This window comes from Platalea leucorodia, assembly GCF_965183815.1.
Source record: "Platalea leucorodia genome assembly, chromosome: 17".
NCBI lineage: Eukaryota > Metazoa > Chordata > Aves > Pelecaniformes > Threskiornithidae > Platalea > Platalea leucorodia.
The window spans coordinates 49,941-67,711 of NC_138839.1; the positions used below are offsets into that span (position 1 = coordinate 49,941).

A 17,771-nucleotide genomic window follows, 5' to 3' on the forward strand; every position below is an offset into this window, starting at 1 on the left:
CAAAACCACAAAGCTGCATGCAAGTATACTTTCTACTATATATGCTATGGAACCTTGACTGGTCCTGAAGCCCTTACCTCAGACAGACACCTGTGCTTCTTTAAATGTCAAAACACACCTGCCTAGATAACTGAGGCAGGTCAAAATCTGCAGTCAACTGAAGGAACAGCAGAGTACTGACACCAAAGAAGTCCAGGAGCAGAATGAGCTCCCGAAGATGAGGCTGCAGCTCATATACCCCTGGCCCTGCCCACCACCCTTCCCACCCACCCCCTGGGAAAGGGGAGGGACAAACCACCAGATGGCATAAAGGCTGCAGGAGGAGCAGCAGCTATTTCGCTCATCTGCCTTAAACTTACAGCATGCAAAGCACTGAACAGAGAAAGCAAGCCTTACTGGAAACAACGATGCCACAACGTGCTAAGGCTGGCATGGGACTGGGGGCTCTGCCACCATGCACAAAGGCTGCCGTGGGGGCATGCCACCGTGTGCAAAGAAAATAAGAACAGAAAATAAAAATATACAATAAAATTTAAACAATAGCACTAAGACAAGGAATTATAAAAAAAGACAGCAAAGGGAATAAAAGTAGGCATAGAAACAATATTAAAAATGCGATAGGCATTAGCAAAATAAAGGAAGAAATTACAAAATCAGGAGAGCAAATGAAAATTGATGATTTAAGAAGCGAGGACACTAAGGAAAGACAAGAAATAATTAAACAAAAAAGGGAATAAAAGTAAACATAGCAAGAATATTTCAATAGTGAGGGGGATTAGGGAAATAAAGGGGAAAAATTTAAAAATAGGAACAGTGAACTAAAATGGAGATGTGGAAAGAAAGTCTTTAAAGCGAGAGCACTGAAGTAAGACAAAAAATAATTATAAAATAAAGACAGCGAAATAAAGACAACAAATGGGACAAAAGTGGACAGAAAATTTTAAAAGCAACAGGGATAAAATAAGAAAAAATTTAAAAATAGCAATGGGGAGCTAAAATGGAGACAGCGAAAGAAAATCTAAAAAAGTGACGGCACTAAGAAAAGACAACAAATAATTAAAAAAAGACAGCGAATGGAAAACAAGTAGGAGTAGAAAGAATATTTTAAAAGCAATGGGCAACACGGAAATAGAAAAATTTTAAAATGGGGACAGTGAGCTAAAACAGGTGTAGAAAGAAAATTTAAACAGCAAAGGGAGTAATAAAGACAAGAAAAAATTAAAAAATGAAGACAGAAACCAGAATAAAAGTAGACAAAATATTAAAATCAACAGTGATTAAAGAAATAAGGAAAAAATTAAAAAGTAGCAATAGTGAACTAAAACGGAGATGTAGAAAGAAAATTTAAAGAGCAAAGGGACTAAGAACAGAGAGGGAAAAAAATTAAAAATGGGGTCAGCAAACTAAAGACATTGAAACAAAATTTTAAAAGCTATGAAGTAGAGAACATGCAGGAAGAAATAAAAACCACGGACATGGAACTGGATAAATGGAGACATAGAGGAAAAACTAGAAAGCAATGGGGTACTGGCCATACGGGTAAGAAGTTAAGTATCAGGAGAGGGAGCCAGATCAACAGCCTCAGGGAAAGGACATGGGAAGAGTGTTGGGGTGTAGAGCAAAGGGAGTCTGAAAACAGAGACAGGTCGCTGGGTAGAGGGAGACCTAGAAATGCACTTTTCACAAGCAATTGGGAAAAAGGTAGTGTGGAAAGAATGAAACAGTAGCAGATGAGAAGCCGGAAAGGGAGAGGCACAGAAAAGAAATGGAGAAGGCAACGGTGTACAGGACAGTGCTAGCAGCAGAGCAAAAAGCTTTGGGGAGCCAGGCAGCCCAAAAGGGAGACAGAGGCAGGGACAGGCAGATATCTGGAGAAGCACGGCAGGGATGGGCGTGGACACACAGAAGGGGATGTGCGACTCACTGCAGCTCCTGGCGCTAGCAGACCTTCACCGCCCCGAGACTTCTCTCTCTGCCTCTACCCCTTCCTCCTCTACAGGGCTGGCTGCCCTACCCTTGCCCACCCAGGAGTAGGCAGTGGGTGCCCCAACGCTCCACTCCCATGAGGATTCCCAGGTGCACAGTGGCTCATATGTGAGGCCAACGGAGGCACCGAGCTCCCGGCGCCATGTGCTGGGGGTGCGCTTTGTCGGGGATGGCTGGGAGGGATCCTTCTTTGCTGTGGGGACCGGCCCTTCCTTGCTGGAGACAGCTGTCTGTGGAAGCCCCTTTGTTTCACTCCTCAGCCAGCTCCCACAGGCAGATGTACCCAGGCAGCCCTCTCACCAGCTAGAGCCCCTTGGCACAGCAGAGCCAGCCCCATCCTCAGCTGCACCTGGGGTTAGCCCAGCCCATCCCAACCTGCAGCCCTTTTAAACCCTTGGCCCAGCCCCATCTTCACTTCATGGGTCCCACCTGGGCTGCCCTAGCTGGAACCCATCAGGAACTGAGGTCATCACCCCAGCCCCACAGCACATCACTGCATCCCCTGGACCCAACCACAGCCACTCACCCAGAGGCCAGTGGCTGGAAACACATCTGGGGTCACAAAGGAGGCAGCAAATGTTTGTTCCTTCCTGCCCATCAGAAATCCCAGCAATGAGCTGGCTACAAGGCTTGGTGCCCAAAGGCAGTGGGACAGAGGGAAAAGAGGGAAGAGGAAAGCAGAAGGAAGGACAGAGGGAGGTAGAGAAGAGGTGTAGGACAGGGAGCCAGAAAACGGGATGCTGGGAACAAGAGAGGGACGGGGAACCGCACAAGGGTGTTGAGAGAAAGGGAAATGGAGTGCAGCGAGGAGGAGGATGGGGAGATGAAGTAGAGAACCACAGGAACAGGGAGATGGAGCAATAGGGGGCAGGGGAGAGAGACAGAAGGGACCGAGCAGAACAACAGGAACAGCAGAGAGGGACAGAGAGAATAAGAGACACACAGGCAGCTGGGGGGGGGCGGATAGAGGGAGACAGAGAGGAAACTACAAAAGGGGGAAAAAGCAGAAAGAAGTAAAAAGAAGTGACAGGAAGTTGGATAGAGGCAGTCATAGAAATAGAAATTAAAAAGCAACAAACATAGGCAAGAACTAAAAATTAGAGAATGTAAGACAGAGCGAGAAATAGAAAGGGAACAGGACAGAGAGGCAGGAAATGTAAAAAATTGTTAAAGGGAGCTATGTAGAGGGAGATTTGAAAGGGAAAATAAAAAACAATGGACTACAGGAAACACAGGAAAGAAAAATGGGACAGGGAACTAGATAAATGGAGACATAGAAATAAAACGTTAAAAGCCACATGGTACGTGACAGGAAAGTATTAAGAATAAGGGAAAGGGAACTAGATAAATGGAGACATAAAAAGAAAATTTTAAAAGCGACAGGGTAAGGAAAAGCAGAAAAAATTAAAAATAGGGAGAGAAAACTGAGTAAAAGATGAGAAAGAGAAAAATTCAAAAAGGATGGGACAGGAAAGAATTAAAAAACAGGGATAGGGATGTTGATAAAAGTAGACCTAGAAGGAAACTTGAAAATGCAAAGAGGTACAGGACAGTCAGCAAAGAACTAAAAACAGGGACAGCAAACCAGATTACATATAGAAACAAAATTTTATAAGCCAAGGGATAAAGAGACAGGAAAATGAAAAAAATAGAGATGGCAATCTAAATACAGACGTACGAAGAAAATAGATGAAGTGAAGCACAGGCTGTAGGACAGACAGGAAAGCATTAACAAATAAGCACATTGGATGGGATAAAATTAGAAATAGGAAAAATAAAAGCCACATCTCTTAGGAAAGACAAGAAAAAACTACAAAATAAAGAAAGGGGGACAAAGAGAGAGACACATACAAAGTAAATTTTAAAAGCAACAGGGTACACAACAGACCGAAAACTATTAAAAAGTAAGGATAGGGAGCTTGATCAAAGTAGATATAGAAAGAAAATTTCAAAAGCAACTGGGTAGAGGACAAACAGAAAAAAAATTAAACACAGAGACAGCAAACTAGATAAAAGTAGACATAGAAACAAAAATTTTAAAGCCAAGGTACTAAGACAGGAAAGAAAAAAATAGCAACAGCAAACTAAACAAATGCAGAGAGACAGAAATTGTAAAAAGCGACCGCATTAAGGAAAGACAAGAAATAATTAAAAAATAATGACAGTGAACGGAATAAAGGTAGACAGAAAATTTTTAAAGCAACAGAGTTTAGGGAAATAGAGGAAAAAAATTAAAAGTAGGGGCAGTGAACTGACACGGGGACATAGGAAGAAAATTGAAAATCAAAGGCACTAAGGAAATAATTAAAAATAAAGATATCGAAGAGAAAAAAGTAGACAGGGAAAGAACATTTTAAAAGTGATGGGTATTAGGGAAATAAAGGGAAAAATTAAAAGACAGGGACAGTGAACTAAAACAGATGTGGAAAGAAAATTTAAAAAGCAACGGCACTAATGAAAGAAAAAATATTTTTTTAAAAAACAGCAAAGGAAATAAAAGTGGGCATAGAAAGAACATTTAATAAGCAGAGGGGAATTAGGGGAATAGAGGGAAAAATTGAAAAATAGGGACAGCAAACTCAGAGATGGAGAAAGAATATTGAAAAAGCGAGGGCACTAAGGAAAGACAAGAAATTATTAAAAGAAAAGACAGCAAAATAAAGACTGCAAAGGGAATAAAAGTAGACAATTTTAAAAGCGACAGGGATTAGGGAAATAAAGGAAAAATTATGACATAAGGACAGCAAACTAAAACAGAGATGTAAAAATAAAATTTTTAAAGTAACAGCACTAAGAAGAAATTATTAAAAAAATTCAAAGGTAATAACAGTAGGCATAGAAAGAAGATTTAATAAGCAGAGGGGAATTAGGGAAATAAAGGATAAAAGTATGAAATAGGGACAGTGAACTAAAATAAATGCAGAAAGAAACTCTAAAAAGCAAGGGCACTAACAAAAGGCAAGAAATTATTAAAAGAAAAGACAGAAACATAAAGACAGTGAATGAGATAGAAGTAGAAAAATCTGAAAAGCAAGGGGGGTTAGGGAAATAAAATGGAAAAATTTAAAAATAGGGACAGTGAACTAAACCAGAGATGTAGAAAGAAAATTAAAAGCAAAGGCACTAGGGAAAGACAAAAAATAATTTAAAAATAAAGACAGCCAACAGAATAAAAGTAGACAGCAAATATTAGAAGCAAATAGAATTAAGGAAATAAAGAAAAAATAATAGCGACATTAAACTACAACAAGGAAGTGGAAAGAAACAAAATCTAAAAAATTATGGCAAAGAAGCAAGAAAATAAATCATTTTTAAAAGACAGTGAAGGGGAAAAAAGTAGGCATAGAAAGAACTTTTAAAAAGTGAGAAGGATTCAGGAAATCAAGGGAAAAACTAAAAAATAGGGACAGAAAAGTAAGATGGAGACGTGGAAAGAAAATTTAAAAAGCGACAGCACTAAGGAAAGACAAGAAATAATTAAAAAATACAGGTAGACAAATAAAGACTGTGAATGGGGTAAAAGTAGACCAAAAAATATTAACAAGAAAGGTGATTAAGGAAATGAGGAAAACATTACAAAATAGCAGCATCGAACTAAAAGAGAGAGAGACATAAAAAGAAAATTTAAAAAAAGAGATGGCACTAAAGAAAAAAAAGAAAAAACACTTTAAAAATAAAGAGAGCGAATGAGATAAAAGTAGAAAATATTAAAAGCCAAAGGATTAAGAGAGAAAAAAACTAAAAAATTGAAACAGCAAAATAGAAGGCATACATAGATACAAAATTTTAAAGGCAACAGCACCAAGGAAAGAGAAGAAATAATTAAAAAATAAAGGCATCAAAAGTAATAAAAGTAAGCATAGAAAAAACATTTTAAAAGGGGGCTATAAGGGAAAAATGAAAACATAGAGACAGCAGGCTAGAACAGATTAAAATAGAACATATAAAAAGCAAAGGAACTAAAGAAAGGCAAGAAGTAATTAAAAGAACAGCATAATAAAGACTGGGAACAGGATAAAAGAAAATTTTAAAAAGTAACAGGAATTAGAGAAATAAATGGAAAAATTAAAAAATAGTGGCAGCGAACTTAAAGAGATGGAGAAGGAAAATTTAAAAAGTGAGGGCACTATGGAAAGACAAGAAATAATTAAATTATAAATACAGGGAAATAATGACAGCTAATGGAATAAAAGGAGACAGAAAACTTTAAAAGAAACTGTGATTAAGGAAATAAGGATAACATTCAAAAATAGCATCACTGAATTAAAATGGAGATGATGAAAGAAAATCTAAAAAGCAATAGCACTAAGGAAAGACAAGAAAGGACAATTAAAAACTAACAACAGCAAATGGGATAAAAGTAGAACATTTTAAAAGCCAAAGGACGGAGAAAGGAAAGAACTAAAAAACAGCAGCAGTGAACTACAATGCAGAAATAAAATAAAAAATGCACTAAGGAAATACAAGAAATCATTCAAAACTACAGACGGTGAACAGGAGAAAAGCGGGCATAGAAAGAAAATTTGCAAAGCCATGAGCATTAGGGAAAAGAAGGGGAGGGAACTAAAAACTAGGGACAGCAAACTAAAGGCGGAGCAAGAAAATTTAAAACGGGAGGGCCCTAAGGAAAGACAAGAAATAATTAACTACAGCACAATAAAGACAGCAAAGGGGATAAAAGGAGACAGAAAATTTAAAAGCAATGGAGATTAAAGCCATATTGAGCAAATGAAAAAACAGCAATGGCAAACTCTAAGGAAAATAAGGAAAAAAATTAATCGAAACTGTGAACTGAAAGAGAGATGTAGAATTAAAAAATTGTAAAAGCAATGGCAGTAACGAAAAACAAGAAAAAATAATTAACATCTCATGACAGCAAAGGAGATAAAAGTAGAAAATTTTAAAAACCAATGATCAAGATTAAGAAAGGAAAAAAGGAAAAACCAAATATTAAGATTAAGAAAGGAAAGCACTAAAAATAGTGACAGCTAACTACAACACAGACATAAATAGCAATTTTAAAAAGCAAAGGCACTAAGGAAAGACAAGAAATCGTTAAAAAATAAAGACAGTGAACAGGATAAAAGTAGGCATAGAAAGAAAACTAAAAGAAAAAGAAAGCAAACTAAAAGAGAGCTGTGGAAAGAAAATTTTAAAAGGTAGGGCACTAAGGAAAGACAAAAAATAATTAAGGATAAATACATCAAAATAAAGACAGGAAATGGTATAAAAACAGACAAACTTTTAAAAGCAATGGTGATTAAGGAAATAAGGAAAAAATTTTAAAATTGCATTGGTGAACTAAAATGGAGATGGAAAAGAAGATTTAAAAAGTGATGGCACTAAGGAAAAACAAGAAAGAATAATTAAAAATTAATGACAGCAAACAAGATGCAAGTACAAATTTTAAAAGCCAAAGGATTAAGGGAGGAAAGCAGTACAAAGCAGCAACATTGAACTAAAATGCAGACATAGACAGAAATTTTTAAAAGCAACAGTGCTAAGGAAAGACAAGAAATCATTAAAAATAAAGACAGTGAACAGAATAAAAGTAGGCATAGAAAGAAAACTTAAAAAGCAATGAGCATTAGGGACAGTGCACTAAAACAGAGATGCAGAAACAAAATTTTAAAAAGCGAGGGCACTAAGGAAAGACAAGAAAGAATTAAAGACAACAATTGGAATAAAAGCAGACAGAAAAATTTAGAAGCAATGGTGATTAAAGAAATAAGGAAAAGTTAATAAACAGTGATGGCAAACTAAAACAGAGATGTAGAAATAAAATTTTAAAAGTGAGGGCACTGAAGAAAGAGAAGAAATAATTAAAAGTAAAGACATCGAAGGGAAAAAAGTAGGCATAGAAAGAACATTTTTAAAGCAATGAGGATTAGGGAAATGAAGGGAAAAATTCAAAAATAGGGACAGCAAATTAAAAGAGATGGAGAAAGAAAATTTGATTTTTTTTTTTTAAGTTAAAGTACGCATGGAAATGTAACTTTAAAAGTGACAGGGTACACAACACAGGAATAAATTAAAAAATACAGATAGGGATCTTTATAAAATAGACATAGAATGAAAATTAAAAAAACAGCGGGGTTCAGGACAGGCAGGGGAAAATTTAAAAATAAAGACAGTAAAATCGTTAAAGTAGACACAGAAAGAAAATTTTAAAAGCAACTGGGTAAAAGACAAGGAGGAAAAAAATTAAAAATGGGTAAAGAAAGCTGGTTAAAACTTGACATAGAAAGAAAATTTTAAAAGCAAAGGCATTAAGATGTGAAGAAAAATTAAAATAAGGGTAGGGTGATAGAGAGAGACATAGGAAGAAGATTATACAAGCGGAGGCATTAAGGAAAGACAAGGGAAAAGTTACAAAATAAGAATAGGGAGAAAAATACAGAGAGACATAGGAAGAAAATTTCAAAAGCAATTAGGTGCAAGACAGATGAGAAACAAATAAAAAAGACAGTGAATTGGTTAAAGGAGACAGAAAGAAAATTTTAAAAGCTACAGGGTACAGGATAGACAGGAAAACAAAAATTAGGGACAGCAAAGTAGATAAACTTTGACGTAGAAAGAAAATGTAAAATGTGATGGCTTTAAGGAAAGACAGGAATAAATCAAAAAACAAGAATGGGGAAAAAACTAGAGACACATAAAAGTAAATTTTAAAGTCAACAGGGTACACAACACAGGAAAGAATTAAAAACTATGGATAGGGAGCTTGATAAAAGCAGACATAGAAAGAAAATTGAAGCAGCAACAGGGTACAGGACAGACAGGAGAGAATTAGAAAATAAAGACAGTAAACTGGCTAAAAGTAGCCATAAAACAAAATTTTAAATTGACAGAGTACTGACAGAAAAAAAAATAAAAAGAAGAACAGGAAACTACATAAATGGAGACATAGAAAGAAATTTTTTACAGCAACTGGGTACAAGACAGAGAGGGAGGAATTAAAAAATAGGGACAAGGAATCAGATAGCGGGAGACATAGAAAGAAATTTTAAAAAGCAACAGGCTACAAGAAATATAGGAAAGAATTAAAAAATAGGAACAGGGATGACAATAGAAGGAAATATTGAAAGGAAATTTTAAAAGCGAGGAGGTATGCAGATGAAAGGGAGGAATTAAAATTCAGGGAAAGGGAGCCAGATAAAAGGAATTCTTGAAAGAGACATCAAATAGCAATGGGGTACAAGAAATAGAGGGAAGAATTTTAAAAATCAAGAAAGGAAGCCTGATAGAGAGAGACCTAGAAGGAGTTTTAAAAAGCAACTAAGTACAAGAAACATAGACAAGAATTATAACATAGGGACAGGGAGATGGATAGAGGACAACATAGAAAGAAAATTTAAACAGTGATCAGGTACAAGAAATGGGAATATTAGAAAAGCAGGGACAGGAAGATGGATAGAAGGAACCATAGAAAGAAAATGTTAAAAGCTATGGGGTGCAGGACAGAGGGAGGAATTAAAAAATAGGGACAAGGCACTGGAGAGAGGGAAATGTAGAGAGAGAAATTAAAATGCAATGGGGTACAAAAAATACAGGAAAGCATTAAAAAATAGGGAGAGGGAGCCAGAAAGAGGGAAACAGAAAAAAATTAATAGGTGAAGTGGTACAGGGCAGAGTTCATAGCAGAGTAACAAGCGTTGGGGAGCCAGACAGGTAGGTGGGCCAGCAGAGAGGGAGACAGAAGCAGGGACAGGCAGGGAGGCAGGCAGGCAGAGATCTGGGGAAGGGCAGCAGAGATGGACCAGGATGCACACGAGAGAACACGCGACTCAACGCAGCTCCTGGCACCGGCAAGAGACCTTCACTGCCCTGACGCTTTTCTGTCTGCCTCGGCAGCAGGTGCCTCAACACTCCTCCACCACCAAGCTTCCCGGCGGCTCTCCCGTGCAGCCGATGGAGGCACTGAGCTCCCAGCACTGCGTGCTGGTAGTGCGCTCTGTCAGGGACGGCTCGGAGGGATGCTTCCTCGCTGCAGGCACTGGCCATTCATTGCTGGAGGCAACCGCCTGCAGGACTCCCTTGGATTCCCTCCTTGGACAGCTCCCCTTCATCAGCTCCCTCAGGCAGGCATGCCTGGACAGACCCTTCCCCAACCAAAGGGAGGGATTAAAAAAATAGGGACAGTGAGCCGCATAGTGGGAGACACAGAAATAAAACTTAAAAAGCAACGGGGTACAGGACAAATAGGAAAACATTAAGAAATAACGACAAGGAGACAAATAAGGGGATACACAGAAAGTGGCGGGGTACAGGAAACACAGGAAAGAATTTTAAAACAGGGACAGGGTGGAAGATAGAGGGACAAATAGAAAGAAAATTCAAAAAGCAATGGGATACAATTCGCACAGGCGAGAATTAAAAAATAAGGCCAGGGAGCTGGTGAGAGACATACATATATATAAAGGCATTTTAAAACAAACAGGGTGAAGGAAAGAGTGAGAAGAAATTAAAAATAGCAAAATGGAGCCAAATAGAGGGAGGCATAGAAAGAAAGTTTGAAAAGCAATGGGGTACAGAGCAGAGGGAGATATTAAAAAAGATAGGGTCAGGGAGCTGGATAGGGAGGAGATATAGAAATGAAAGTTTAAAAGTAATAGGCTACAAGGCAGTGCAGAAAAACTAAATAATAGGGAGAGGGAGCTGGCTAGAGACACACATAGAAAAAATTTAAAATGCAACGGGGTATTCTCCAGAGTTGGCAGAAGAATAACAAGTTTTGGGGAGCCATACAGGTAGGTGGGCAGAGAGGGAGACCGAGAAAGGGAGGCAGGCAGACATCTGGAGAAGGGTGGCAGAGATGGGCCAGGATGCAGAGGAGAGGACGCGTGACTCACCACAGCTCCTGGTGCCAGCAGGAGACCTTCATCGCCTCGACGCTTCTCTCTCTGCCTCTGCCCCTTCCTCCTCTGCAGTGCTGCATGCCGGACCCTCGCCCATTCAGCAGCATGCAGCGGACACCTCTATGCTCCTCATCCACAAGGCTTCCTCAATACCTGGTGGCTCACCCACATAGCCAACAGAGGCACTGAGCTCCTAGCACTGTGTGCTGGTGTCTGCCCTGTCAGGGACAGCTCGGAGGGATCCTTCCTCACCACACAGACTGGCCATTCCTTGCTGGAGGCACCTGCCTGCAGGACTCCCTCCTCAGCCCATTCCCCTTCATCAGCTTTCTCAAGCAGGCATGCCCAGGCAGCCTCCTTTACAGCTGGAGCCCCTTCACACAGCAGGGCCAGCCCCATCCTCAGCCTCACTGGCCACACCTGGGGCTGCCCCAGCGAGGGCCCATCAGGAATAGGGGCCATTGCCAAAGCCCCACAGCATATCACCCCCTCCCCTGCACCTCTCCACAGCCACATGCTCTGCACCCAGGGGCTGCAAACACATCCAGGGGCACAGACAAGGCAGGAAAAGTTTATTCATTAATGCACATAAGAAATCTTGGCAGGGAGTTGGCTGCAAGGCTCAGTGCCCAAATGCAGCAGGACAGAGGGAGAAAAGAGAAGAGAAAAGCAGGAGGAAGGACAGAGGGACATAGCGGTGTGGGACAGGGAGCCAGAAAACGGGATGCTGCGAACAAGAGAGGGACAGGGAGCAGGACAACTGTGTAGAGAGAGGAGAGCAGAAGACAGACTGCGGGGGTGAACAGGGACAGAGAGATGGAGGAATAAATGAGAGAGACAGGGAGCAGGAGAGAGAGGCAGAAGGGACCAGCAGGACAACAAGACAGACAAGACAAGGGACAGGGAAAATTCTGAAGTGACAGGGGAAAGGAAACATAGGCAAGAAATAAAAAAATAGAAACAGCGGGATAGAGGTAGACGTAGAAAGAAAATTTTCTAAAAGCAACAGGGTACAAGAAACATAGGGAAGAACTAACACATAGGGACAGGGAGCTAGAAAGAGGGAGATGTAGAAAGTGTAAAAAGTGACAGGGTAGAGGACAGAGAGGGAAGAATTGTCAATTAGAGACAGGAAGATGGATAGAGGGAGACATAAATAGATTTTACAAGCAACAGTATACAAGAATCATACACGAGAATTAAAAAAACAGGTACACGGAGCTGCAGAGAGGGAGAAGTAGGAAGAAAATTTGAAAAGCGATGGGGTACAAGAAACACTGGCAAGAAATTAAAATTAGGTCAGGGAGACAGAGAGAGGGAAAGGTAGCAAGAAAATTTAAAAAGCAACTGGGTTTGAGAAACCTATGCAAGAATTTAAAAAATAAGGATGAAGAAGTAGAAAGTTAGTTTCAAAAGCGATGGGGTACAAGAAATATAGGCAAGAATTGAAAGATAGGGACAGGGAGCCTGATAGAAGGCAACTGTGGTGGGTTGACCTCGGCTGGCCACCGGGTACTCACCAAGCCGCTCTATCGCTCCCCCTCCTCAACAAGACAGGGGGACAAAATACAACAAAAAAAACTTGTACGTCGAGAACAGGACAGAGAGGTCACTCACCAATTACTGTCACAGGCAAAACAGACTCAGCTTGGGGAAATTAATTCCATTTATTGTCAATCAAAATCAAGAGTAGGACAAGATTTGTTCTTATCTTATTTTGTTTTGTTTTATTTGTTCTTATCTTATTTGTTCTTATCTTATCAACATATAAGAACAAATCTAAAAACCGCCTTGCTCTTTTTTCCTGGGCTCATCTCCATGACTCCTGACTTCCCTACATCCCACCCCTGAGCAATGCAGGGGGACAGGGAGCAGGGGTCGCACTCAGTTCATCACACATCATCTCTGCCGCTCCTTCCTCCTCGTGCTCTTCTTCTGCTCCAGTGTGGGCTCCTCTCCACGGGGCCGCAGGTGCTGCCAGGAGCCTGCTCCAGCGCAAGCTCTCCGTGGGGTCACAGCTTCCTTCAGGCACATCCACCTGTTGCGGCGTGGGGTCCTCCATGGGCTGCAAGTGCATGTCTGCTCCACCGCGGACCTCCACGGGCTCCAGGAGGACGACCTGCCTCACCATGGCCTTCACCACAGCCTGCAGGGGAATCTCTGCTCCAGTGCCTGGAGCACCTCCTCCCCCTCCTTCGTCACCGACCTTAGTGTCTGCAGGGCTGTTTCACACTCACGTTTTCTCTATCACAGCATCTGCGCAGCATTTTTTACCCCTTCTTAAATGTCCATCCCAGAGGCACAACCAGCATTGCCGATGGACTCAGCTTGGACCGGCTGCAGATCCATCTCGGAGCTGGAAGTGGCTGTGCCTGACATAGGGGCAACTCCTGGTGTCTTCTCACAGAACCCACCCCTGCAGCCCCTGCCCTGCCCCAGCTAACAAAACCTTGCCACGTAAACCCAATCCAACAGCAATCGCCTACAGGACAGAGAAAGGGGACTGAAAAATAGGGAAATGGAGCCACAGAGGGAGAGGTACGGGGCAGGGGGGGGAAACAGCGATGGGCTACAGGCCAGAGAGGAGAAAGCAACAAGGAATCAGCCTGAGAGAGATGGAGAAAAACAAAGAATAGCGATGGGCCACAGGGCAGAGAGGGAGGATTTTAAAAAGGGGACAGTGAGGTGGACAGAGATAAACTGAGAAATGCCAAAAAACCTTGATGAGCTGAAGTGGAAAGACTGAAGCTGAAGGGGAATTAAAGAATAGGGACATGGAGCCAGACAGAGAGAGAACGATAAAGACAAAAAGCAGCTGTGGGGCAGAGAGGGAAGAAGTTAAAAGACAGGGACAGGGACCTGGAACGAGAGAACTGAAGAAAGAAAAAGTCTATCTAGAATACAGAGCAGGGATAGAGGAATTAAAAAATAGGGACATGAAGACAGAGAGGTAAGGGGTGGGAATTGTGAAGGGCTAAAGGGCAGGCGAGGAAAAATTTTAAAAGTTGGGATAGGAAGACAGACATAGATGAAGAAAGACAAAAATAGTTATGGGCTGCAGGACAGAGACAGAGGATGAAAAAAGAAGGACAGGGAACAGGACAGAAGCACAGAGAGAGGAAAAAAAACATAGGGGTAGAACAACAGATAAAGAGGGGGACTTGGAGAATGAGGGAGGGAGAGGTGCAGGGAAGCAGAAAAAAATGACAGCAGTGAGAGAAAGAGAAGGCAGGGCAGGGAAGGACCAGGATGCAGAATAGGGATGACACGGCCCCAAGGGTCCAGGACTCACTGCAGCTCCCGCTCTCCAAGCCGCTTGGAAAACTGGACAGCTCGGACGTGTCTTTGTCTCTCTCTCTCTCTCTCTCTCCCCTGGCCCCGTGGCTCCGGTTGCTTGACTGTCATCCACCTAAGAGAACAGACTGGTGTCTTACAGCTCTTACAATACAAGGCTTCCCAGATACGTAGCCTCACACGTGCACGTGTTACCTGGCTGTACTGTGCTTCCAGTTACACATACGGACCCTGCAGTGCACGTTGGCAATTGGGTCTGCTGAGGGCTACACTAAGACGGATCCTTCCTCACACTGAGAGGCAGGCTGTCTCCTGTCTGCAGCTGGAGGCAGCTGCCGGCTGGCTCCTCTTTATTTTATTCTTCAGCTGCTTTACCTTTTTCTGGCCTCTCCAGCTTCAGCTGCGGCAGCTCCTGTCCACAGCCAGGAAGCGTCCAGCTGTCCATTTTTGCCCATGCCGCTAGGAGAATGAAGCCAAAGGCAACCCACACAAACCTGAGCCAGATGCAATCACCAGCATCCCTGGAGAGGAACCGCCAACCGAGTCCTCAGTGCTGCCTCTGGGAGAGGGAAAGAACAAGCAACCATTATCCACAGGGATGACTGTAGCTCTCCTCGGGCAGGAACCCCTCCTTCTGCAGGAGCTGCTGGAGACGTCGCTCTTTCCCTGAACTGATGCTAATAGCACCTGCATTTAAGGAGAATAAAGCATATTCAAGGGCCAGCTTGCTGCCATGAGGACAGGGTTTGTGGGCAGACCATGCCTACAGGACAGGCTTCAGGGGAGGTGCTGGAGCTGGGGGCAGCTGCATGGGGCGAGCAGGGCTGGAGGAGTTTTGCTGAGTTGGGGAGGCACCCAGCGCCTTTTCCAGAGGGTGGGCACCCAGAGGGGTGGGGGCAGCCATCTCCTGCCCCTCTTCCTGCATCCTCTCCACCAGCTCTCAGAAAATCCCTGGGACCTGCCCTGATGGGGCCTGACTCCAACTGACTTCAGCCTGTTGCACTGGTGGGTTGGAAACATCCTTGCAACTCGTCAGCATTCTCCAGCAGGCATGCCCCAGCAGCACCATCCTCTGGGCCTGCAGCCCTTTTACAAAGAGGGGCCATCACCATCAGCCTCACTGGCCCCCCTGGGGCTCCTCCAGCCCCAGCCCACAGCTGCAGCCATGGCCCCTGACACCCACCGTGTAACCTGCTCCCTTGGACTCTCTGACAGCCACTCACCAAGTACAAAGGAGTACAAGCACAGCCATGAGTGCAAAGGAGACAGCAAGTGCTTATTCATTAATGCATAGAAGTCCCAGGAGTGAGTCTGCTATGGGGTTTGCTGCCTGTACCCTCATCCTTCCCCTGGGACAAGTTGGCAGTTGTTTCTGGAGCAGCAGATACAGAAAACGAAAATACAGCAATAGGGAGCAGGACAGAAGAACAGAAAGAGGTAAAATAAAATGAGGGAGGACTGAGGAGCAGAGAAAGAAAGGTACAGGGAAAAGGACAGGGAGATGGATAAGTCAATAAAAAAGGGGATGAGGAGCCTGCAAGGACATGGCAGAAGAAAAACAGGGTCAGGGAGCAGGACAGAGGGAAAGAGAGAGAAAATGATGAGCAAGTAGCTAAACAGACAGATCAAGAGAGAAATCAAATGAGAGGAATAAGGGAGGGAGGGAAGGAGACAAAAAGACAGGGAACAAGCCAGAGGGATTGAAGAGAAAGAGAGAGAGAGAGAGAGATCGGGACAAAGAGAGGGAGAAAGAAAAACCATCGCTGGGCTGCAGGATGAGAAAAAAGGGAGCAGAACAGAGGGGAATAATGGGACAGCAAGCTGGGCCGGGGGGGTATAGTGAGAAACAATGGGAGAACAAGTGGTATGGAGATATACAGACAAAGAGTTACAGGGAAGATGGAGGACAGAAAGAAAAGAGAAAAGGAGCAGGGAGCAGGGAAGAGATGGTGAAAGAAACATTAGAGACAGAGAGAGGAGGAGAGTGACAGCAGCAAGGCAGAGAGATCACGAAAGAACGAACCAGTGACGGGTAGCAGGCCAGAGGGACAAGGAAAGACTGGAGGAAGGACAGAGCAATCTAGAAAACAGGTGAGGGACAGGGAGCCAGAAAGTGGGATACTGCAAGAGAGAGAGGGACAGGGAGCAGGATGCCGAGATGGAGAAAATACGAGAGCAACAGAAAGAATAAGAGAGGCGGACCACGAGAACAAAAAGAAACAGAGAGGGGAAGCAATAAAAAATAGGGACAGGGAGCAGCACAAAGGGTCAGAAAGAGTAAGAGATGAACAGGAAGGAGAACAGGGACAGTGAGATACAGAACAGAAAAAAAACAGCAACAGTGAGCAAGACAAGGGGATAGAGAGAGGAAGGGAAGAAGGGAGGGAGGACAGACACAGGGAGGCAGGGACACAGAGCGGCATATACAGGTGCAAAGAGGAAAAGAACATCAGGGAACAGGACAGAAAAAGAAATGGATTCAGATCAGGACAAAAAGATGGAAAAGGGAAAAACAACAATGGGCTGCAGGACAGAGACAGAGGATAACAAAAGGAAGGAGAAGGAGCAGGCCAAAGGCGCAGAGAGAGAAAAAAAGCAGGGGGTGGTAGAACAAGATGGATGAAGGGAGAGAGGAAAAGGGAGCAGGACAGAAGAACAGTGAAAAGAGAACAGGTACAGGGAAGAACAAAAAAAGAAAAATCACAGCAGCATGCAAAAGAGAGAGGGCCAGGGAAGGGGCAGGGAGGGACCAGGGCACAGACGAGGGGTGACAGGTCCCCGAGGGCCCGGGACTCACCACAGCTCTCGCTCTCACTGCTGCTGGGAGAATTGGCCAGTTCAGATGCTTCTTCCTCCTTCTCTCCTCCCTTCCTCTTCTGTAACTCCAGTCACTCGGCTGTCCACCTAAGAGAATACGTGGATGTCTTACAGCTCTTACGAGACAAGGTTTCCTAGACACGTAGCCTCGCTTGCTCGCGCACTACGCGGCTGTACCACGCTTTGGGTTATGCATACAGGCCCTGTGGTGCACACTGGTGGTCTGGCCTGCGGTGCACTACAAAGAGAGATCCCTTCCCACCCGGAGAGGCAGGCTCTCTCTTGCCTGCAGCGGGAGGCAGCGGTCAGCCAGATGGCCTTCCGTTTCTTCTTCTTTACCTTTCTCCAGCTTCTCCAGCTTCAGCCGCGGCAGCTCCTGTCCGCAGCCAGTAAGCGCTCCTCCTGTCCCTTTTCGCCCCCACACCGCAAGGAGAGTGAGGTCAGGCAGAGACAACCCACGCAAGCCTGAGGCAGGTGCTGTCAGGAGCATCCCCACGGGAGGAATGGACAACCGCGTCCTCAGCGCGGCCTCTGGGACAGGGAAAGAAGAAGCGGCGACCGTTATTACCATAGATCGCCCCTGGCCAAAACCCTTCCTTCTGCAGGGGCTTCTGGAGACGCTGCTCCTTCCCCGCACTGCTGGTAACGGCACCCGCGTTAAGAGAGAATCCAGCCCACTTGAGAGCCAGCTTGTGGTCTTCACAACAGGGCTTGGGGGCAATCTCGTGCTATGGGACAGGCTTCAGGGGAGGTGCTGGAGCAGGGGGCAGCTGCACGGGGTGAGCAGGGCCAGGAGAGGCTCAGGGGGAGCTCTGG

The 17,771-nt window shown here is 43.6% G+C and overlaps 1 protein-coding gene across 8 annotated transcripts in view; it reads right to left on the bottom strand.

Annotated features, from left to right (window-relative positions):
- LOC309598473 (uncharacterized protein) overlaps window positions 1-17,771 on the bottom strand; it is a 30,333-nt gene that overhangs the window by 11,350 nt on the left and 1,212 nt on the right. For 2 of the 8 annotated variants that reach the window (XR_014230061.1, XR_014230062.1), the window contains exons 2-4: window positions 17,295-17,486; window positions 16,936-17,042; window positions 14,137-14,697 (exon numbers count right to left, since the gene is read on the bottom strand). Coding sequence is in view for 1 of the 8 variants with exons in the window: in XM_082329100.1 (XP_082185226.1) it covers window positions 14,686-14,697; window positions 16,936-17,042; window positions 17,295-17,486 (311 nt within the window). In the remaining 7 variants the exon portion in view is untranslated. Of the gene's footprint in view, window positions 1-12,560; window positions 14,698-16,935; window positions 17,043-17,294; window positions 17,487-17,771 lie in introns of those variants that run through there. The other 6 variants (XR_014230063.1, XR_014230065.1, XR_014230064.1 and 3 more) reach the window with 6 other exon arrangements.